General features: G+C 33.0%; 1 protein-coding gene across 1 annotated transcript in view; it reads right to left on the reverse strand.

The window, feature by feature from the left end:
- Nucleotides 1-578: 578 nt before the first annotated feature.
- Nucleotides 579-24,936, reverse strand: part of LOC132729608 (DNA replication complex GINS protein SLD5-like) — a 39,037-nt gene continuing 14,679 nt past the window's right edge. Inside the window, exons 6-7 of the mRNA XM_060715390.1 lie at nt 24,761-24,851; nt 579-1,039 (exon numbers count right to left, since the gene is read on the reverse strand). Coding sequence (XP_060571373.1) covers nt 943-1,039; nt 24,761-24,851 — 188 coding nt within the window. The 3' untranslated portion in view covers nt 579-942. The remainder of the gene's footprint in view (nt 1,040-24,760; nt 24,852-24,936) is intronic.

Raw genomic sequence — 24,936 nt, forward strand, 5'->3', positions numbered from 1 at the left:
TACTTTCTGGTTTACTGACCATGAGGTTTTATCTATGCAATGAAGTACCTGTTGTAAAATGTTCAGATAACCCATACAGATCAACGTTTAAAAAGATAACTTTTTAGGAGACGAATATGAATATTTCAACTATTGCTTTGAGGTCATGTTATAGAGAGGTGAAATTTATTGTGAAAGTAATAATGGTGTTATAAAGATGTTACAGCTTTATTGTAACAGAGCTGCTCTAAAGAGATAGTACCACACATACTGACCAATATTCCACCGAATATGGACAAGTTGCTTTAAAATAGACAGAAATAGAATCCCTACAAAATGTCCAAACCTTACTGTGCTAAATTTTTGTAACTGACATGCTCAAACTTGGATCTAAATTGTAATTTAATATTTAATAGGTGTTTTTTATTTACATAAAAAAAAAATCTTTTTTTTTTTAAAAATACTTTGGTCAGATGACTTTGATATTCTGGCAGGACTTTACAAGTGGCTAAAGCAAGTCATTATCAAGGCTATATATAAGCATTAAAACAGTTTAAAGACAAAATTCAGTATAACAAAAACAAAATTTCTACAACACATATTTTTGCTCAACAATTTATTATAATAGTGCTCTCTAACAGAGATATACAGTAAGTAAACAATTTTCAGGTAGCAATTTTCCATGATAAAGTTTATGATTCATTCTCAATATTTTCCTTATCAGCTGAAATGTTATGATAATATGTTCCAGACACTGTACAATGTTGCAACAATGTTATTTTCGCACAGCTGTTACGCATGCACAAGATGCGCAATTTACCGCTTAGATTGTAAAATATATCATATAATTCAGTGTTTTAGATTTTCAACATTGATCACTCTTCCAAATTGTCACTTATCAGCCTTTCCGCCTTTTTTCATTTCTTTTCCCTCTGATCTTCAATAAAAATGTAACCAGTCATGTCATATCAAGGAAACTGCGCCGGAATTGACAAGTGACATCATTGGACGGTATCGCATTATATGTTGATCACCTTTTTCTAAATCAACAATCTCCTCCCTGAAAAATTAGAAGAAAAAACACATTTGAGCCGCGTCACGACAAAACCAACATAATGGGTTTGCGACCAGCATGGATCCAGACCAGCCTGCGCATCCGCACAGTCTGATCAGGATCCATGCTATTCGCTTACAAACCCTATAACACATAGAGAAACTGATAGGGAGCAGCATGGATCCTGATCAGACTGCGCTGATGCGCAGGCTGGTCTGGATCCATGCTGGTCGCAAACCCATTATGTTGGTTTTGTCATGAGGCGGCTCATTTTGTTGTGTTTTTCTTTGTATGAAAGTAGTCTTTGTTTAAGAAACTGATGAAATTGTCATATACAAGCGAAAATTAATTAAATTTAAATTTATATTCATTAAAAGGATAAGCAGTAAGCACTGATTTTGGCTTATAATTTTTAAAAAATTGCATTAATTTTATAATTCAAAATGACCAACAAATTTTAAACAAGAGCACCGCTAGGCGGAGCATTATATGCCCGAAAGTGTTGTTTTTTTAGTAAGGATGAAGCATTTGTAAGACATGGGAATTAGCTGTTCATCCTATAAAATTTTACAGATGTAGGTTGATTAATACTTAAGTTATTAATTATGACCTTAACCTTTGACCTTGTGACCCTAAAAAATCAATAGGGGTCTCTACCTTATATGGACAATCATCCTAAGGAGTTTGAAAATATTGTGGGCCAAATGGAACTTCAGTTTTGCTCCGGAAACTGTTTTCCAATTTTAAGGTGACCTTTGACCTTTGGACCCCAAAATCAAATAGGGGTCTTCCACCAATATGGACAAATCATGCCAATTAAGTTTGAACATTGTTGGTCAAATGGAACTTGAGTTATGCTTCGGAAACTGTTTTCAGTATCAAGGTAAAAGTGACCTTGACCTTTGCCCTTTTGACCCCAAAATCAATAGGGGTCTTCTACCCAATATGGACAATCATCCTATGAAGTTTGAAAATTGTGGGTCAAATGGAACTTAAGTTATGCTCCGGAAACCAAATTGCTAACCGACATATTGCTAACGGACAGAAACTGTTTTCAGTATCAAGGTAATAGTGACCTTGACCTTTGACCTTTTGACCCCAAAATCAATAGGGGTCTTGTACCCAATATGGACAATCATCCTATGAAGTTTGAAAATTGTGGGTCAAATGGAACTTAAGTTATGCTCCGGAAACTGTTTTTAGTTTTAAGGTAATAGTGACCTTGACCATTTGACCCCAAAATCAATAGGGGTCTTCTACCCAATATGGACAATCATCCTATGAAGTTTAAACATTGTGGGCCAAATGGAACTTAAGTTATGCTCCGGAAACCAAATTGCTAACGGACGGACACTGTTTTCAGTATCAAGGTAATAGTGACCTTGACCTTTTGACCCCAAAATCAATAGGGGTCTTGTACCCAATATGGACAATCATCCAATGAAGTTTGAACATTGTGGGTCAAATGGAACTTAAGTTATGCTCCGGAAACTGTTTTTAGTTTGAAGGTAATAGTGACCTTGACCTTTGACCTTTTGACCCCAAAATCAATAGGGGTCTTCTACCCAATATGGACAATCATCCTATGAAGTTTGAACATTGTGGGTCAAATGGAACTTAAGTTATGCTCCGGAAACTGTTTTCAGTTTTAAGTTAATAGTGACCTTGACCTTTGAACTTTTGACCCCAAAATCAATAGGGGTCTTCTACCCAACATGGACAATCATCCTATGAAGTTTGAACTTTGTGGGCCAAATGGAACTTAAGTTATGCTCCGGAAACCAAATTGCTAACGGACGGAAACTGTTTTCAGTATCAAGGTAATAGGGACCTTGACCTTTGACCTTTTGACCCCAAAATCAATAGGGATTCTACCCAATATGGACAATCATCCTATGAAGTTTGAACATTGTGGGCCAAATGGAACTTAAGTTATGCTCCGGAAACCAAATTGCTAACGGACAAATTGCTAACGGACAGAAACTGTTTTCAGTATCAAGGTAATAGTGACCTTGACCTTTGACCTTTTGACCCCAAAATCAATAGGGATCTTCTACCCAATATGGACAATCATCCTATCAAGTATGAACATTGTGGGTCAAATGGAACTTAAGTTATGCTCCGGAAACCAAATTGCTAACAGACGGACGGACGGACAGACGCCAGGGGGTATAACATAATATGCCCTTTCGGGCATATAAAAATGTTTTAACTTGTATAATTCTTTTAATTTTCTTTGCTGAAAATAATAGATAATGAGATGGATAGAGAATATAAAAAGATAGATTGTTAGAAAATGATGACATCATTATATTATACATAAAGTAGATATACTAATTACAAAGGGAGGCAATATGATATGTGAATGTTATATTTTTTTGTTTACAGTATGTCAAATATTTAAAAGCAAAAATTGCAAGACCTGTGCTAGACTATTCTCAGTGCCTGATAGTAAACAAGAACCTGGATATTTAATAATGTAGAATTTTTTTTAAGTTAAAAAAGGGCCATAATTCTTTAAAAATTCATGTTAGTAACAGGCCTTTACTAGTGACCTCATTTATGATCTCAAATAAGTCTGTAAAGTTAAAACCCATTCCCTTCAATAGTTTTGGAGATACCAACTTGCAAGCAAAGTGTGACAAGGAAAATGATGCCTGAGTGAGTACAATAGCTCTCCCTATTCCTTGAATAGTCGAGCTACAAATATACATTGTAAATGAAATATATAACAATCTATTTCAACCTAGTCATGGCCATATGGGGGTCATATGGTGACTTTCCAGGTTAATTGGCGGATGCTCTTCTGTGAACTAATTGTCAAATATATTTCTTTATTTAATATCGTTTCAATATCTTTCAGTTTTAAGCGCCCCAGTTGATCTACGTATGAAATTCAAACTTTTGGACCTCAGTTGGGACCCTTTAACATTCATTTATAATTAATTTGCATATATCTCAACAAATTAACTGGTGATGAGAATTTGTTTTTCAGTTTCTGATAAGAATATTAAACACCATCATTTATTACTTTTAATTTCACGCTGAAATTGTCACATGAATATTAAGAGGTAATATTTAACCAGATGGGGAAACTAGTTTTAAGATATTTAATTAAATAAATAAAATTACCAAGGTCTGTAATACAAACAAAATAACAAGGGGGGAGGGGGGGGAAAGACATGTTAATAAATGGTTAAAAACTCAGACGAAATAACAACTTGGGGGAAAAAAAGACTTAAAGGTGATGGTGTTTGTTAAGGGAGTTTGGAATTAATAAACAAATAAGCGTTAAAATTCACTGACGGAAACTGCTCTCACTAAGTAAAACGTAGAATACCGAAATAACGTAGAAACTGCTTCAGTTTGTTTTGGTGATGCAACATAGTGAAACGATTAATTTGACTTAAACTCACTTCAATTTCCGTAATATACCTATCTTATCAGTTCATCTGTCCGCCTTTTTTTTTGGGAGGGGGGGAGGTAACATTTCAAGGTCACTAAATGTTGTGCAACACTAAAACACATAACGATAAGTGAATATTGCAAGATCAGCACTTTTTCTTTGTTTAATTAAACTTCATTCACAAAATTTATTGAGTCATGGGTTTAGGGAATGATTTAAAAATATGAATGGATGGCTTGTTTGTTTCGTAAGTTCATATTAAATTTGGCCTTTACTTATCTTGACGGTCATAATCTTTATACCTGTCACTTTAAACCACCTAGTAAATGACAAATAACTAAATCTTATTGAAAATAGGATAATAAATCTGAGACTTAAGACACATTGAAAAAGGTAATATAAAACAGATTGATTACAACAGCGTTTTTGTAATAGGCTATGTCAATGGACTGCACCTCAAGGCAATACAAAAAAAAATTTTGGCAGACGGACAACGAGATCAGGGATCATGGGAATACAATACTAAATGTTGTCTACTTTTTTGTTACTTTAAAAGGTTTTTTTTTTGGTATACTTTTTTATGTACCAAAGTTTTTTATTTTGCTTCCCTACTTGTTTATTTTTCAACAACTATGACAGAAGTCCTTGACAAAACTGAATAATCATTTTTCAAATTTATTTTTTTCTCCATAACAAACATATTACAAACTTGACCTATAGAGTATTACCCATAAACAAGGTCAAGGAAATTTACTGTCAAAAATCTGGATGGAGGAGAATAAAAGCACTGTCACAAAGTACAAGGTGAAAATCCACAATAAAAAACAAGAGGTATATTAGATTAAATGATACAAGAAACAGCTTCAAACAAGTCAATTCTTACAATGTGATGTTTATCAAAAAGACACCTATAGTATAGTACAAAACTATCATTCTTAAAAATTTACTACCCCCCTCAATCCATTCACCTTCTATTGGGTAAAAGTTTTGTTTTTTTAACATATTGCTGCACTTTTCAATAACTTTCCAATTTTAAAAGGTCAATTAATTTCACTCTTGTAATATCTTTAACTTTCCAATTTTAAAAGGTCAATTAATTTCACTCTTGTAATATCTTTTACTTTAAATTATCATTATTTTCTTAATTTGAGGCACAGCAAACAAAAGTGTGGGTTTCAAGGCTAGCATTCTATCTTAACAGCAGCATTCAAACAAGGGTCACAACTTGTAATATCATGAACTGAAAGATCCAAGCATTCAACTGGACCACAATCAACTTCATGTCCAAGCAGGGGACAAAACTTTTTTTATATAGCCAACAAAGGGGCCACAACTTTTTTCATTAGTCAATTACTCAAGTACAACTTTTATCATCATATAAATTATAGATTTAATTCAAAACATGGCCCACAATTTTCATCATGAAGTCAAGATGAATCAAACCAACTGAAACTATCATTTTTATCGATTCAATTATGTGTTCATTGATTCAAGCCAAACAGGGGCCACAACTTTTATCATGTTTTCAATAATTCAAGTCAAACAGCAGTAGTAATGTTTATCATGTAGTTACATGTATATATATTCAAGCCAAACAGGGGGCCACAAAGTTTAAAATTTTCAATGAAATGTTATTTTTACAGATACATGACCTGGGTTCAAAAATATCAAAAGATATTTCAACATCAGCCAAAACAGGGGTCACAACTCCTTTTTTTGTTTTTGTTTGGTTTCACGTAACACTAACACAGTATAGATAATAATTATGGCGACTGTCCTGTAGAATCATAGACGTTCAGTAAGCTAGCTGGATAGCTTCTTCAGATGAAAAAATCCAAAGTCGCTATTGAGATTCAAACCCAGGACAGTGAGGGGCAAGTGGTTTGAAGTCACTGACCTTAACCACTTGGACACGGATGTACCTCAACACTGCAGAAGTCCTTACTGACGTTGCTCTACATTGGTGACACAGCCAAGTCATTATCACAGCTATAATTTACAGAGTTTAACAGACTACAGAATATATTTCAAACACTTAGGAGGTCTGACTAAAAGATATATCTACTTAACGAAGAATTACAATCTGGATATAAATGCCCCCTGCTTGTTTTTATATACTCTATGTGCTTAACTTTAATTAATTACCGATTCAAATTTGCGTGATCAATACAGATTAATGCAAAGTTTTAACAAACCTATTATATAAAATGCACATACTAATATTCTTTTGCGTAAAACTAAACTTTTGATATACTTAATTGCCTTCAAATTGCAGCTAGCCTTCTAAAGTGGCAATTTAAAGATCCTGTAACACAATTTTTTTATGGTTTTAAATCATAAATTTGATGCTCAAATTAAGATTTTTCAATATTGTAGGTTTCAAAAAGATATTACCGAAATGTAATTAAAGGGAGGTAATAAAAAATTATTTTCTATAAAGTTTAAATCAAATTTAAAAAATAAGAAATGAATGCATATATTTAATGATTACATATAATATGCACAAATATTTGCAGTACATATTTTACATATTCTTCAATGTTTGGAAATTGTTTTATTTGCATAATTATGTACATATATATAATTTCACTTAGTGTGGTTTACCACTTTGATCACAACATACAGGATCTTTAATCTAATGACCAATGTAGACAGCATCTTATGATCTGATCAGAACTTATTTTCAAATTTTCCCTATTTACACATGAAAAGCCCAATTAAAGGCCCAATATGCCTAAGAAATACTTTTATTTCTATTTCTCAAAAGTTTTATAATTTTGGTGTACTTTTACAGAATCAAAAAAGTTACTTATTGGTCAATTACCTGAATCTGTTGCTTTGTGGCAATATGTAAAGTTATAATGAATAAGTATTGAAATCAAAATACTATACTTTGTTTAGCTACTTTTATGACAAATTATTTCACATTAAACATTACTTTCTTCACATAACAAGCAAATTCTCACGTTCTCTAAAACCATTATTTAAAACATTATAAAATCCATGTTTGCCCTTTCAAAATAAGTAAAAACTTATTTGTTTCTAAGACATAATGAACCTCTTAGACACTATAATATTCAATTGAATTTACACAAAAACATATATCATCATAACCTGAACATTCTAATAGTTTTTTTTTTAAATATCTAACAATATAAACTGAGAATTTTAAGCACAAAATCCATATCAAAAATGTGCTCTTTTCATCTTTGCTCTTTTCATCTTTTAGTCATTGTTATGGTAATTTATTTAAAACATTTTAAGACATCATTAAAAAAAAAATTTCTTTTGACAAATATTAAAAAAAAAAAATATCTATTTTTTTTTAAAACTAATCTTTTGATCTATTATTTACATTATAAATTTCAAAACAATTTGCATTAGACCATTCCGTTATGCATAGATAATGAAAACATTATAGTTTTAATGATATAACTTGGCAAAGAATTAGATTCATCAAACAAAACAAGCAATAATTCATAACAGTTACTATTTCAAGAAACTTTTATTTTGCAACCCCCAACCTGTTTTTACAAGATATAAAAGTAGGCGTTATTTCATATTCTCTTGCCTGGAAACTTTCTTTGAAATATGTGTTTTTTTCTGTACAATTTTTGAAGGTGAAATTATTGAAATTTGAATAACAAGCTTGTTAAACAATGGTGGTACGAGATGAAAATTTAAACAAGAGCACCGCATGCAGGAGTTAACACTTGTCTGTTCGCTGTAACAACTATCAATAACCAATCTTTGAAAAACATTTTTTAAAAATCTAAGATTAAAAGGGGCATTACTTTAAAAACATAGCTTTCAGAATTATGCCCCTTTTCTAACAACTGAATCTTGTCATGAAAAACAAAGTATTGGTAGTTTCATATTGGGGGTCATTATTAATAGTGCTAAATAATTTTACTTTGCTTTGAACAGGAGAGAAAAAAATCTTTTAATATGAATGTAGTGGAACAGTTCGACACAAAAAACTAAAATGATATTTATTACAAAAGTGTCAACAAATCCCAAAAACAAATAAGAAAAAAACCTGAAAAAATAAAGCAACTATCAGCTGGTTGTCAACAACACTACATTGTATCATGATAACTAACATAACTTTACTGACATGATAAACTATGTTTTTATAACTTTATTATAAGTATACTGTGTTCATGACCTTGTCATCAAACTTACACACACTATCTTCATGTTCATCTCCCCATGTTTAACTATTAGAACTTTTACTGTTATCATACTGTTTTCCCATGTTAAACAAGGCTAAACAATGCAAAGAACATAGTCAACATCTGACCCTTGGCATAATATTTCAATACAACATAAGTAACTTTTTTGTTTGTTTGACAAACAATGTCTGCTTTATCTTTTAACTTTGGAGGAAAAAAATAATTTTCTGCTTATTTTGCAAAATCAAAATAGAAATTTATGGCACTCTGGGACATCGGGTTAGGTCAACCCAATACCTGCTTTAACTGTTGTGTAGCCAGTATCGAGCCACATATGCCGTCTGCTGCTGGTAGCTCTCCTTACGTATTTTGATATTTAAATCCCTTAAACTCTGGATGGACTATTCCATATTCAAAGCAGGAATAATCCATTAACAAAATTCGGGTGCTATTTAATCATCAATTATGACAATTAATTTTAATTTTTAAAAAAATAGGCCCATCCTAACTGTTTTTGCACTAGTATCATTTACGTTTCATTTTCCTTAGTTAAATATCAATGTCACTCACCTATGAGGTTATTTTTAACTATTTTTTATCTATGTTAGGTACATAATCTTTCAAGGTCACTGACTCGTAATTTGAGACCACTAGGCTATTGGTTAATGCTTTCGTTAAATATTTGCATTGATAATGGTACCTTTTATGTCCTCTCGATTAAATTTGTTGTGTCTAAACCAGGTAAACCTATAATACGCAGCAGACACGTATAGCTCTACTCCGGAGATAAGCTGGGTTCATTTAAGGTGACAACTGACCTTGATACTGTCAAGTTATTTTCAAATGTTTATGTACATAGGTTGAGATAAGAGAAGATCAAACTATTGCGTACTCCTACTCGCTTTCATTCATGTTTTTCGTAGGGATGTCAAGTTTATCCCTTTAAACGGGTACGGTCCTCTTTTTTTTAAAGCTAAAAACAAGTTAGAAAAATTTAATAAACAGTATTCGTAGTTAGTATTAGACAAAGAGCCGTGAAAGTTTAAAATTGATTCTAAAAATTACCTTAACTTTGATAACAAGACATATTTTATTTGTATTTTAATTGTACTCAACAATGTATTTTTTCCAATAACATGTTGTCTGATCATGAATCTTTTTTGCTGACCGTGACACCCCTAGTTTTTCTATCGACCAAACAGATGTACATTAATAAAATCTCGGGAAATAACATGTTTTTCCCCTCAGTATGCTATTGAAAAATAAAAATTCAAAACACATAACTTCCCTTAAAGTATATAAAGCTATATTTGCTGTCCTCGGATTGTAAAATTAACTTTCATATTGTGATAAAAATGATTACAGAATACCTACAATGAAGGAAATTTGTCTGTATATTCTATTGAAAGCGAGTTTGACAAAAAAAGTAGCATAATATTTTGTTCTGAAATATTTTATTCATGTATATTAAATAATATAAATATTCTATGTTACAGATCTTTTATAATAGCACCACTATTAGGTTATGAAAACAACTTAATTTTACTGTTTTTTAATTTGTATAAAATATTTCACTCAATATAAATCAAAATAGCTTTATATACTAAGTACTTTATAAGTTTATAAAAATGAACAAATATATTACATTTTTTTAAAATTTTGGACAATATAATATTCTGTGAATATGAATAAAAATTATACATGTATCATACATGTGAACTTTTGTTGATGATCAAGTGGGAGATTTTTCTTCAAAAAGAGGGAGATTTTAGAATTTGCTATAAACAAAGAAGAAAGTTCTGACATAAAAAAAGAGGGAGATTTCATAAATTTGTGAAAATACCCCCTATTATAAGAATTTTTTTTAAATTTATGGCTGCAGAAAGTGGGAGTCTCCCGCTTAAAGTGGGAGAGTTCACATGTATGATGTATATTAAAATATTTGTGTAATATCCTCGTAACTAACTTGTTTTATAACTATTATTTATCACTCTGGCAAAATATACCATAGTAAAAAGTATGATCTTTCCTTTTCAGGGATTCTAACAGACTTTGAAATGATTAAAATTGAAAATCAATTATTCCTGAACAACAGCATTTAAAATTTAATTTGTTTTTGGTTAAAATCATTTTGTTTTAATGATAAGACTGGAGCTTATCTGGAGCTCTGGTGGGCACAAACAAATTGACAAATTTATAATTCTGCACCCTATCATTTTTTTTTCTAACCAAATTTTCTTATCTTGTGTAGCCTGAAAATAGAAGTTTTTTTGTGAACCTTTCACCTTTGCTTATCAGCCACAGGTTATCTGCCTCATTCAAATAAATGCTTTCCAAGCTGTTTAACTCATTAATTGATACTTTTTGCAATTTACTGTCAGTTTTTTCACTTCTTTACATACTGTAACCTTACTATACAAATCTTTATCTTTGTCTGCTTATTGATTTGTTTTCACAGTTTACTGCTACCAATTACTTACCCCCAACTTTGACATATTTAATGAGGGCAAGGTCACTGACTGACACGTGCCTCAGAAGCGCTCCAAACTTAAAATATATCTGTTTACTAGCTCGATTGAAAACAGTACAGCAAACAAATATGGTTGTTTCAGCTTTTGCTTTTGATAATTAAATAACTTTAATGTAGGTCGGTGGAAACTTTCCAGCTTGAGTAACTGTAGTATACAATATCAGATTTTATCACATACTCGTGCCGTTTTTGCAACACTGTAAATATGGTATTGCATGACCGTGCATATATTTTGACGTGACATCATTTGCATTATACAAGCATGTAAAGACGCATTAAGTGTTAGCGTCACACTATAAGCACATCAATTAAAATGTGATTCATTTTTACTGTTAACAGTTCTATTATGGATATGTGATAAATAGAATATTATATTCGTGTAGTGTCATTACTTTATTGAACTTGTTGAATAAAATAAAATCATACTCGCCAGAGGCTCGCAAAATATAATTTTATTCAAGTTGTTCAATAAATTCAGTATTGTACCTACACTCATTCAATATCCTCTACCCAACAAATCTTAAAAGTACTGTCCTGCAGTGAACTGTACTTGACATGGCAAACCGTACTCAAAATTGTGGCTTTAGATGACCTAATGCTCTGTTGCTAACGAGTTATCCAAGAAGCCTACTTACAGAGACAATTATCATTCTGATAGAATGTATTCAATCCAATTAAAAATTTCTGGAAAAAAGGACAAAAAGTATGACAAAAAGAAGAGCACATTTTTCTAGCCTAGTAAAATTTTGAAAAAGAAAATAAAGGGTCATAACTCTGTTTCATACTTTAAGAATGACATCTATATACTAAACATAATTTTTGCACAACATTGGTGTAACTGCAACAACTTTTTTTATTCCATTTGACTAAATGAAAAATGCTGATCTCTCTTAAAAGCCTTATAAAATACATCATTACTCATTTCAAATAGACAAATTAATACTTTTTTTAGTACAAAATTGGCACATTTTCAAAAATAATTTTAAATATTTATAAAAACAATGGAAATGTTTCATTCAAGTACTCTTAAAGTATTTCTTAAAAAACAAACAAACACAAAAACCAGCAACAACAAACAACAACAATAACAAACAAACAACAACAAACAAAAGCAACAAAATGTTCTGAATGATTCATTATGATAAATAATATTTTCTTCTAGAATGATTTATAATCTGCTATATATGGATACACGTATATGAAATGTATCAACAACATTTGTATAATTGGTACATGGTTTGTTGTCACGTATGTTACTAAATACAATATCAACATAATTATTTAAGGTATTACAGAACTTTTAAGCAATAAAACAAATGAAAACATCTGTTAATCGACCAATTCTGTTGTTGGGAGAGTTTTACTGAGGACCGGCCTCAGATGCCGTTCAAGAATTATTTCAAACGCTGTATTTCAAATGTTGTCGCGCACTTGAGAAGGGCCATCAACCTTCCTTAAGCAGGATGGTTAGCTTACTCACGCTTGAAAGAATCCAGTTGCAGGATTACAAACTAAAGTCTTTTGAAATCAGCATCCTTAACCACTCTGTTACGAACCCCCAAGCATAAGCGCCCCCCCCCCCACTTCCTCCCCTAATATTATTTTATCTTTGACAAAAAGCTAATATTTGAATAAAAAAGTATTTATTTATTGTGTCATTAAGCACTTAACTAATACAGTGTAGGACAGCTTCATTCATCAAGTGAGGATGAAGACCTTTACACACTGATATAACATCAGAATTCATCACTAATTAACTCATCAGAATACATCACTAATTAACACACTCTTTCATAAAATTAACTTCAAACTCCTGTCACAAATCTTGTGGGACAGGACATTTGTAAAACAATAACCAAAATGTCTTTTTTTTGTTACAATATGGGTAAAATAGCAAGTTCTAGTTTGTAAACATTAGCCTGAACCTTGACACATTTTTTGTACAAGGTTAATTTGTCACAAAAATAACAAATGTTCCTAAAAGTGCAGTATATCTGCGACCATGACCTCACACAAATATTATCTAGGATTTTGATAAAACAGTGCTCATAATTTCAGAAAGAACTATTTTTTATTACAAGGTCACGAATGGAACAAGATGGTGTCTCATCCAGACAGTCTCATATAATTTATGATGACAAAATAACATTTTTACAAGGACATGTCGGATAAGCATAATATCACTTCAATCTCCCTGCTCTCCAAAAAATATGTACGTCTGATAATGAATCAGGTATGAATATAAGGCTTTTATAAGCATTTTATTTTACAAACCGATTTTAGGAATCCAGTGCTCTGGCATTAACTTGTATAATCAGATTAAATCACTACAAGCCTGTAACATATTCAATTTTAACATGCTGAGTCAATTTTAATGACTGATGTTTTATTTTGCCTTATTTTGCCTACATTTTAGTTTGTTAGGGAAATAATGAGAGACTAAATTAAGAGCAAGTCAATTATTATTTACTAGTATATCATTTTTGTGTTTGAAGTGTTTTAAGTTTTACAGACACTAACAGTTTGTATGGCAACTTCCTTATACCTTTGATTGTGGAGGATGACTCTTATATTTATTCAAACATGAGTGGGCACCCAAGTAGAACCACCAACCTTCCATGAGCTTGGTGGATAACAAATTGAATTTTATGTCATACCAACAGTCCAGGTTTGAACCCACAGTTGTGATTGTCAAGTGGTTTGAAGTCATTGACTTTACCCAATTAGCTAGGCATGTATCCCCCCTTCCCCCAGTAGAATTCATAATTAACTACAGTAAGTTAAAACTTGGAATATACATGTATTTTACTAGTATATATAATAAATCATTTAGGTTTTATTTTCTTTTTCTTTTTTTACTTTACCTTTCAAACTGATTTTCTTCAGGTATTTCTCCTTCTAGATTCTATTCTTTTTATCAATGGTAACAAAAAGTCTTCTGCTGTTGCTACTGATCTATATGTGATTCAAAACCATATCTTGTTCTACTGACCTCAAGGTCATTGACCTCTAAATGAAAAAAACCTCATTCTAGACTGGGGGTCAATAGACACTATAGTATAAAGCTAGTGTTGGAGGATAATGATATTGTAATATTGACTTACCATTACTGAGTTCATGGAAAAGTCACACATGTACAAATTTATTTACATGTATATATTTGAAAAAAAAAGAAGAAAAATGTCATATGTGTACAAATTAATTAACTGTATATTTGAAAAAAAAATATTGAAAAAGTCTTACATGTACAAATTGATTTATATATTTGAAAGAGAAAAAATGGAAAAAAAAGAAGAACAAAATACTTTTTACAAACAAAAATACCTTTATAATGATTCATATAAGAAAAAGATGACTAATTTTTAGTTATCTGTATGTATCATACCATACATATATCAGTATTACTAGAGTATTGAGGCCAAGGTTGAATTTATGACTATAAAATTGATGGCTATCATTTTAAAGTTAATAATTAAAGCTATATGTCTGCTGCAAAAATTTTTGTTTGAATTTTTCCAAACATTATTGTCCAAAGAAATATGTTTAAATCGAATGGTGCAAACACAAATTCATTGCCAATGGTTAAACTCCTTCCAAAAATAGCAGGGATTTCAAAGTGCTCCAACTTCTCAACGGATTGAGATAGAGTCAAAGGCTTTTCAGCGATGTTACACGTTACCTTATGATCGACCTGGGGTCATTTTTAGCCTCTAACAAGTCCAAAATTTTCTTTGCGATGTGGGGGGCTGCTGCCTCCCAGAAAGGGGCACATCCCCTTTTCTGGCAACCCTCTGATGTTTTGGATAGGGGCGGCACTGAAAAAGTGCTTTTTTAAGTCACTTTTTTAAACAATGTTAACAAAAACAAGCGTTGGGGGCCTAAATAAGACATTTTTTAACCATTTGACGCAACAAAAAGGTGGGGGGTGGGGGGGGGGTGAAAAAGGTGTTAAAGGGTGTGTATATCTGGTAATGGGTTAAACAACAGAGACATTCTATCTTACATTTCTTTCCAATATTAGATAATGGAAACAAGATATTTTTACTGTTAATAAATTCTAAAAAAATATAATATTTACCCTTAAAGGGTGTTCTTTTTAACATGATGGGGCTGGAAAAAAAGACTTTATTTAAAGAGGCAAATGACCTTGCAATACCTTTCAATCAATTTGGGCTAAGAATTGCACACAAGAAAATACAATTTCCAATTTATTTATAAAAAATTTTTTTAAAAATATCTTTTCCATATTTTTCTGTTTTAAGAGCCCCAGCTGATATATGTAAGACATTTAAAGGCTTCTGGACCTCAGTGGAGTTCATTTAAATTCTTAAAGGAACTATCATTGTGAATATACCAGTAGATTCCATCACAAATATTTTGGATTCAAGGTTGAATTTACAAATAATTATTCAATCAATAGCACCATCTATAGTAAAACATTTAAACATTTTTGTTATGTTGATAGTTATGATTGTCCTCATAAAACATCATGTTGAAAATGAATGGATGCTCGAGGAGTAGAAGGGGTAGTCTAGGTGAACGATTGTTTGAACTCTGAAGTATTAACTGTTATAATATCAACTCAGTCATTAAGCAAAATAATGACTTGCATATGCTACCAGAGGAGAGCCAGTCTAAACAACATATCTCAGCTGTCTGACCAGACTGGAATCTGTTGGCTGCATAATTTAACAAGTATTTCGGTGATGAAGTTTTAATGCAGGTTAAGTCAAATATATAAATTCAGCAAGGTGAGGGTTAAAGTGAAATGGCTTTATAAGAAATGAATATGGACATTTAAGGAAAGGCCATAAATTAACTAGGACAAAGACAACCTGGAAGCCTAAAGCGAGATTCAATTGGTTACTTTGAAATTCATCCAGAAATTAGTTTTGCTTTTAAAGAAAAAAATCCTTTTGTCCATTAAGTGTGCCTTTAAATATGCATCTTGCATGTGACACATTCTTAATGTGCAACACATTTATAACTATACAAAATTGTTTTAAAATCTATCCTCGAATAAGAAAGTAATAGCTTGAACAGAAAGCGGACAGTTAACTTTTATAAGACTGTTGCCAAATCTTACTAGTTCTCTCACCTAGTACATAAGTTAGTAATAGGTTATTGGCCTTTAAAACAAGTTACCTTTTTACGTTGTTGTATACACATTAATTCTTCTCCAGTTAGGCTTTCATGCAAATAAGATGAAAAGGTACATATAAATTCGATGAGGTACTTAAAAATCTTGAGAAATAAGACTTGTGGCCCCTAAACACATGATAAATGATGAGTTATGACCCCTTAACACATGAGAAATAATGAGTAATGACCCTATATGCATGAGAAATAAGACTGATTGCTCCTTAACACATAGAAATAAGACTTATGTCTCCTTAACCTTTTCCCTTATATAAGCATGTTTCGACGGCTTTTTGCCCCCCATCCCCCCCCACCCTTTTTGAGGCCTCAAACAGTGAAAAAATGTCCTATTTAGACCCCAAACACTGTTTTTCCTTTGAGAAATGTTGTTAAAAAAAGTGACCATTTTTTCGGAGCTGTCCCCCATCCAAATAATACATCAGGGGGTCGCCAGAAGGGGGATGTGCCCCCTTCTGTTTGGGGGGTTTGAAGGGGGCGGAGTCCCCCTCATCGCCAAGAAAATTTTGCACTTGTGAGAGGCTTAAAATAACCCCAGGTTGATCATAAGGTAACGTGTAACCAACGCTGAAAAGCCTTTGACTCTATCTCAATCCCTTGAGAAGTTGCAGCACTTTGAAATAAATTTTGATGGAAAAAATCGAGGCAAACTAGAACTGCCACTATCATGGCGTGAATACCCCCGCATACCACTTTGTCAGAATCAACAGTGGCCATTTAGAGCTCAAGGACAACCTCCCTGCCAAATCTGAGGTTACTAAGCCAGAGCATTGCTAAGTTATGTATTCTACATGCTTCAAATGTGAAAATGTCAAAATCAATACATTGCGGACAGGACATTCTTTAGCAATTGAGAAGAAAAGCTTCTTTTTTTTGTCAAGGTCCCTGTGACCTTGACCTTTGACCCAGTGACCTCAAAATCAATAGGGTTCACCTTATAGTCATGATCAACATCCATGCCAAATATGAAGACTGTGGGTCAAAGGAATCTTAAGTTAATGGGTGGACAAACTTTTTGAAGTCAAAGTCCCCATGACCTTGACCTTTGATCCAGTGACCTCAAAATCAAAAGGGGTCATCTACTAATCATGATCAACATCCATGCCAAATATGAAGACTGTGGGTCAAAGGAATCTAAAGTTATTGGGCAGATAAACTTTTTGAAGTCAAAGTCCCTGTGACCTTGACCTTTGACCTGGTGACCTCAAAATCAATAGGGGTCATCTACTAATCATGACTAACCTCCATGTCAAATATGAAGACTGTGGGTCAAAGGAATCTTAAGTTATTGGGCGGACAAGCTTTTTGAAGTCAAGGCCCCTGTGACCTTGACCTTTGACCTGGTGACCTCAAAATCAATAGGGGTCATCTACTTATCATGACTAGCCTCCATGCCAAATATGAAGACTGTGGGTCAAAGGAATCTTAAGTTATTGGGCAGACAACCTTTTTGAAGTCAAGGCCCCTGTGACCTTGACCTTTGACCTGGTGACCTCAAAATCAATAGGGGTCATCTACTAATCATGATTAATCTCCATGCCAAATATGAAGACTGTGGGTCAAAGGAATCTTAAGTTATTGGGGGGACAAGCTTTTTGAAGTCAAGGCCCCTGTGACCTTGACCTTTGACCTGGTGACCTCAAAATCAATAGGGGTCATCTACTAATCATGACTAACCTCCATGCCAAATATGAAGACTGTAGGTCAAAGGAATCTTAAGTTATTGGGCGGACAAGCTTTTTGAAGTCAAGGCCCCTGTGACCTTGACCTTTGACCTGGTGACCTCAAAATCAATAGGGGTCATCTACTAATCATGACTAACCTCCATGCCAAATATGAAGACTGTAGGTCAAAGGAATCTTAAGTTATTGGGCGGACAAGCTTTTTGAAGTCAAGGCCCCTGTGACCTTGACCTTTGACCTAGTGACCTCAAAATCAATAGGGGTCATCTACTAATCATGACTAACCTCCATGCCAAATATGAAGACTAAGGGTCAAAGGAATCTTAAGTTATTGGGCGGACAAGAAAAAACCGACGGACGGACGGCCGGACGGACGGACAGCCGGACGGACAAGCTGATTCCAGTATACCCCCCTTACAACTTTGTTGTGCGGGGGTATAAAAAGTGATTTTTGGCAATTTTGAGATGTCCCCTCGTTGCCATGGTAACAGGAAATTTAAGACTGAGCATTTCGTTACAAAGGCAATGGTCCAGTCAACATTTGTGCCAAGTTTGATTAGTATTGAAGCATTTTTCATAGTTTCATAGCAGTTTGAACTTGTAAGAGGAGGCTTTTCAGTGAAAATGGCCATTTTTCACAATATGCTCATGGGGGAAAGGGTTAATGCATGAGATATAAGACTTAAGGCCCCTTACAGCATGAGAAATAAGAGTTATGGCCCCTTAACACATGAGAAATAAGAGTTATAGCCCCTAAACTAAAACACATGGAAAATAAGAGTTATGGCCCCTTAACACATGGGAAATTAGAGTTATAGCTCCTTAACACATGGAAAATAAGAGTTGTAGCCCCTTAACAAACAGGAAATAAGAGTTATGGCCCCTTTCATTCAGTATCATAAATGATTTGGTTGGGTTTCAAGTTATACCATCACTGTAGAGGTCACAACTTTACTGTTTGAGGATAAGATGATTTTTTGAGATCCCTTTCTAGGTGCCACTCGGTACATTATTTCAACCATAAGTGGACACCTGAATATACATCATCAGTAAGCTAGCTGGATAGCTTCATCACTTGAAATAATCCATAGGCCCTGGAATTTCCATCCTCGATAACCCATGCGTACCTGTTTGGTATACACTTCATTCGTGATGAATGTAATTCAGCTAAATCAGTACCTGTGGGTTCCGAACATGTGGACCGCCAGCGGTTAGAAGCCAGTGAATCTCAATCATAATAGAAATCATTTCAAACATTACATTATATAGTGGATTGAAAATCTTAGTGATAGCACAGGAGTGTGTATATACTGAAAGACAAACAAACCAGTATAGACCATTCAATTTAGGTAATTTAGTGTCGTTGATCAAACATATATGCAAATGATGCATGCACATCTTGAATAAATTATAGCTTTCATAACATCATTCAGTGGTTACATTTCTTAAATGAATGGGACATTATAAAAAAATTTTCCACCAAAATGGTTAATGTAATCAACAAGTAAATCTTGCTTCGTATTTACAAATTTACAACCTGATGCGACATATCTGTGCAATTAAGTTATTTGATTTCTTTAACAAAATTATGTTTGAACAATAATTTCAACTTAAATTAATGTCAATTCCTCCAGATTGTATGAAATAATGTCAATAAATAATGTCAATTAGTTCTCCATATTGTAGGAATAAATGTCAATTTCTCAATGTTGTTTGTAGGAATCAATGTCAATTTCTCAATGTTGTTTGTATGAATAAATGTCAATTTCTCAATGTTGTTTGTAGGAATAAATGTCAATTTGTTCTATGTTAGTATGAATTAATGTTGCCTTCTCCACGTTGTATAATGTCAATTTCTCCTTAATGTGAATAAGGTGTGTTTCTCTTTGTTAATCAGACCCCTTTCAATAAATACATATCATTTAAGTTTACCAGAAAGGCCCCTATCAAAATATATAGACAGAGGATTTTAAAGTTGTTTTTTTTTTTTTTTTTTTTTATATAAATACAGAATTTATTTTCATTTAGTGGTATGAAAATAAATGTTTCATACCACAAGATGAAATAACTTGAATTTTCTATTTTATAATATTATAAATATTTTTCTCTTTTCTGACATTACAATTTGAAAGACGTCCCTTTGAATTTTGTGTATTGGCTGAATTTAGAAGAAAATGGTCCGACACAACACCGGTCAAAATATGGAAAATATATTTCACTGCAGCAAAAGATATATTTACAGTGACAGTACGGGAAATGAAAATATGCATTTTATTTCAGCAACATTAATTTCTCAACATTTCTTTTTAATTATAGTTTGTAACTAGAACTATCGCTGAATGTGATTCATATCCCCACCAATGGATTTGACAGAAGACAACTTGGAAATGTGGTTAAGGGAATAACTTAACTGGCACAAATACATAAAAAGAAATTATCTCTGGTGAAAAAAAGACAAAAATTGTACAGGTAATAGTTAAAATATCTATTATCAAATCATGTTTGAAACGGTTACAAATAACCTTTCATTTTCCCAATATACTAAACTTTTTATAAGTCAATTTTTGACCTTCAAGTGTGGCCTTGACCTTCAGCTGGCACAAGGGTAAGATGGATTCTGCACATCGCCCAATTGGAGTGAACATTTGAGTAAAGTTTGAAGAAAATCCTTCCATTAGTATAGAATTTATAGAGCGGACACAACATATTGTCTAGTATTGATTATATGTAAATTTAAAGACTTAAAAAGGGGCATAACTTTGTCAAAATCCAATACAGAGTTATGAAACTTGACCTGCATATCGTAATTGTGACACCTCATATATCTTTTTAGTTTCAAGCAAATACCTATGCTAGTTTCCGAAATATTCAAGAACATGTTTTAATCTAAGAACGTTTTCTAAGTCAATTTTTGACCTTCAAGTCTGACCTAGACCTTTAGCCTGCACAAAGGTGACATGGATTCTGCACATAACCTTGCTTAGGTGAACATTTGAGAAAAGTTTGAAGAAAATTCTTCCATTAGTATAGGATTTATAGAGTGGACACAACATATCGTCTAATATGTGATTGAATGTAAATTTGAAGATTAACAAGAGCTGTCGGTAGGACAGCAACGCTCGACTATTCTTAGTGCTTGATAGTAAAAAAAATGCCTGATACAGTTACCTCCTCCTGTTTACAGGTTGGGGTCATGATGGTGAACAAGTGTGCAAAGTTTCAAAGCCATATGTCAATGGACTTTGAAAATATTTGAACTATTACAAAAACTTTAACGTAAATTCTAAGTCGAAAAAGGGGCATAATTCTGTCAAAATGCTTGATAGAGTTACCTCCTCCTGTTTACAGGTTGGGGTCATAATGTTGAACAAGTGTGCAAAGTTTCAAAGCCATATGTCAATGGACTTTGAAAATATTTGAACTATTACAAAAACTTTAACGTAAATTCTAAGTCGAAAAAGGGGCATAATTCTGTCAAAATGCTTGATAGAGTTACCTCCTCCTGTTTACAGGTTGGGGTTATAATGTTGAACAAGTGTGCAAAGTTTCAAAGCCATATGTCAATGGACTTTGAAAATATTTGAACTATTACAAAAACTTTAACGTAAATTCTAAGTCGAAAAAGGGGCATAATTCAGTCAAAATGCTTAATAGAGTTACGTCCTCCTGTCTACAGGTTGGGGTCATGATGGTGAACAAGTGTGCAAAGTTTCAAAGCAATATGTCTATGGACTTTCAAAATATTTGAACTATTACAAAAACTTTAACGTAAATTCTAAGTCGAAAAAGGGGCATAATTCTGTCAAAATGCTTGATAGAGTTACGTCCTCCTGTCTACAGGTTGGGGTCATGATGGTGAACAAGTGTGCAAAGTTTCAAAGCCATATGTCAATGGACTTTGAAAATATTTGAACTATTACAAAAACTTTAACGTAAATTCTAAGTCGAAAAAGGGGCATAATTCTGTCAAAATGCTTGATAGAGTTACGTCCTCCTGTCTACAGGTTGGGGTCATGATGGTAAAGAAGTGTGCAAAGTTTCAAAGCTAAATGTCAATGGACTTTGAAAAAATTTGAACTATTACAAAAACTTTAACGTAAATTCTAAGTCGAAAAAGGGGCATAATTCTGTCAAAATGCTTGATAGAGTTACCTCCTCCTGTCTACAGGTTGGGGTCATGATGGTGAACAAGTGTGCAAAGTTTCAAAGCCATATGTCAATGGACTTTGAAAATATTTGAACTATTACAAAAACTTTAACATAAGTGGTTACGCCGACGCTCGGGTGACTGCAATAGCTCTACTTATTCTTATCGAATAGTCGAGCTAAAAAGGGGCATAACTTTGTTAAAATGCAATACAGAGTTATGAAACTTGACCAGCATATCTTAATTGTGACACTTCATTCATATTTTAAGTTTCAAGCAAATACCTTTTCTAGATTCAGAAATATTCAGATATATGTTAAAATTAAAGAACATTTTCTAAGTCAATTTTTGACCTTCAAGTGTGACCTTGACCTTAAGCCGGCAAAAGAGTGACATGGGTTCTGCACATAACCTTGTTGAGGTGAACATTTGAGCCAAGTTTGAAGAAAATCTTTCAATAAGTGTAGGACTTACAGAGCGGACACGACATACTGTGTAATATTTGATTGTTTGATATTTGACCTTCAATTGTGACCTTGACCTTGAGCTGACACATGGGCAACATGGGTTCTGCACATCCCATTGTTGAAATGAACATTTGAGCCAAGTTTGAAGAAAATCTTTCAATTAGTGTAGGACTTACAGAGCGGACACGACATACTGTGTAATATTTGATTGTTTGATATTTGACCTTCAATTGTGACCTTGACCTTGAGCTGACACATGGGCAACATGGGTTCTGCACATCCCATTGTTGAAATGAACATTTGAGCCAAGTTTGAAGAAAATCTTTCAATTAGTGTAGGACTTACAGAGCGGACACGACATACTGTCTAATATATGATTGTGTTTGATATTTGACCTTCAATTGTGACCTTGACCTTGAGCTGACACATGGGCAACATGGGTTCTGCACATCCCCTTGCTGAGGTGAACATTTAAGCCAAGTTTGAAGAAAATCCTTCAAGTGGTATAGGAGTTATAGAGCGGACACGAAAATGGAGACGGACGGACCGACGGACCGACGCGACAAAGCGAATCCATTATAGCCCCCCCCCACATTTTGTGGTGGGGGTATAATAAATACATGTTTATAATATTTTCTTGTCTGGCTAAGCAAAATTGTCTCAATGCAATAAATTATAAAACATATAGTATAAATGACACATCATTTTACACTATTTGACATAAAATGGTAATGGAGACAGTGAAATACTATGTTTTGTGGTTTCATGCAATCTGTATAAATGTCTAATGTGACACCATATTAACTACCAGTATATAACAAACATACCATACTAGTACACAGGGGGAAAAAAACTGTACAGTAGCTTTGTTTGTTTGTTCTCGGCTAAATACCTGTTTTTTTGTTTGTTTTATAAGCAATACCGGAGTCATATACTCATAGGCTATTTACCTGTAACCACTTGATCTTTGGGATTTATTCCCTACTTAACTTTCCAAGATGTTGATTTTTATCATATATCATTGTATGATATAATACAATATTATTACATTTTCAACATTTTATTTGTTTTACAATTTACTTTACTGACTTAATATTTCATGTTTTTATATTATAAAGTTGTAAAGCCTGAACCCATTCCAGCTTTTATGATTGAGAAAGACCGGAGGTGACCTTCTGTACCTTATTTCAGGTACAACCTGAGTAGAACCCCCAATATTCCGTAAGCTAACTGGATAGCTTTCTCATGTAAAAGAGTCCAAGTTGCCACCAGGGCTTGAACCTACATCAGTGAGTGGAAAGAGGTTTGAAGTCAACAACCTTAACCACTCGACCAAAGACATGCACTTTCCATGGGTTAAGAAAGTGTTTTTCAAGATAATTTACTTCTGGTTAAACATGTACACAAAAATAATATAATTGAGCAGCATAATATTTAGTGACTTGTTTACCATAATGTATAGTTTTGAGATTTGTTTACCATTATTTTAAGCTATTTATAGCTATTGTAACAAATTGAAAAACATGTTTGTTGAAAACAATTATATATGAATAAAATTTGCATAATTGATGGTTACTAAAAGGGAAATAATTATGGTAATTTTGTCACTGTAACCAGTTGTGATATTCCTTCATACCTACTGAAACACAAAGTTCATATATTGAAGAAAATTTCGTCAACTTAACCTTAAAATTATTAGGCTTTTGATTCTACTAGTCTGGCATTTTGATCAGAATTAATACTAAGTAATCAAAAAAAGGATGTAGAACAACACGTCAGGAACACCAGAGTGAGTTTACGTAAATTTATTTATCTACCGGTTTCGGTCATATAATGACCTTCATCAGGATAATGAATTAGAATTAATACTGTAAACTGTTTTAAGTCCATGTGTACTGTTTAAAACTTGCAGAAGAACTGTGAATTGTACAAAAATAGCAGGTTATTGGTTAATATTGGATTGTTTCCCTTTGTGTGATTGCCTCCCTTTGATTCATTTTGGAATAAAAGTTTAAGGATTACCTCCTTTTTATAGAAGTTTAAGGATTACCTCCCTTCTAAAGAAGTTTAAGGATTACCTCCCTTCTATAAAAATTTAAGGATTACCTCCCTTCTATAGATTTAGGATTACCTCCCTTCGATAGAAGTTTAAGTATATCTTACCCAGTGTCTAATGTCTCCTCTTCTACTAAAACACCATCAGTCGACTCGTTGACACGTAAAAACACATATTTGTCCAAATTTGGCCTTGATGCTGCAATGAAAAGAGAAAAAAGATCTAGATTAGGTACAGACTTACTGCATTGGAGTCAAACTAGGTTTGAACCCAGGATTCCTGG

This window comes from Ruditapes philippinarum, unplaced genomic scaffold, assembly GCF_026571515.1.
Source record: "Ruditapes philippinarum isolate M1 unplaced genomic scaffold, ASM2657151v2 ctg2844_1_1_1_1, whole genome shotgun sequence".
Lineage (NCBI taxonomy): Eukaryota > Metazoa > Mollusca > Bivalvia > Venerida > Veneridae > Ruditapes > Ruditapes philippinarum.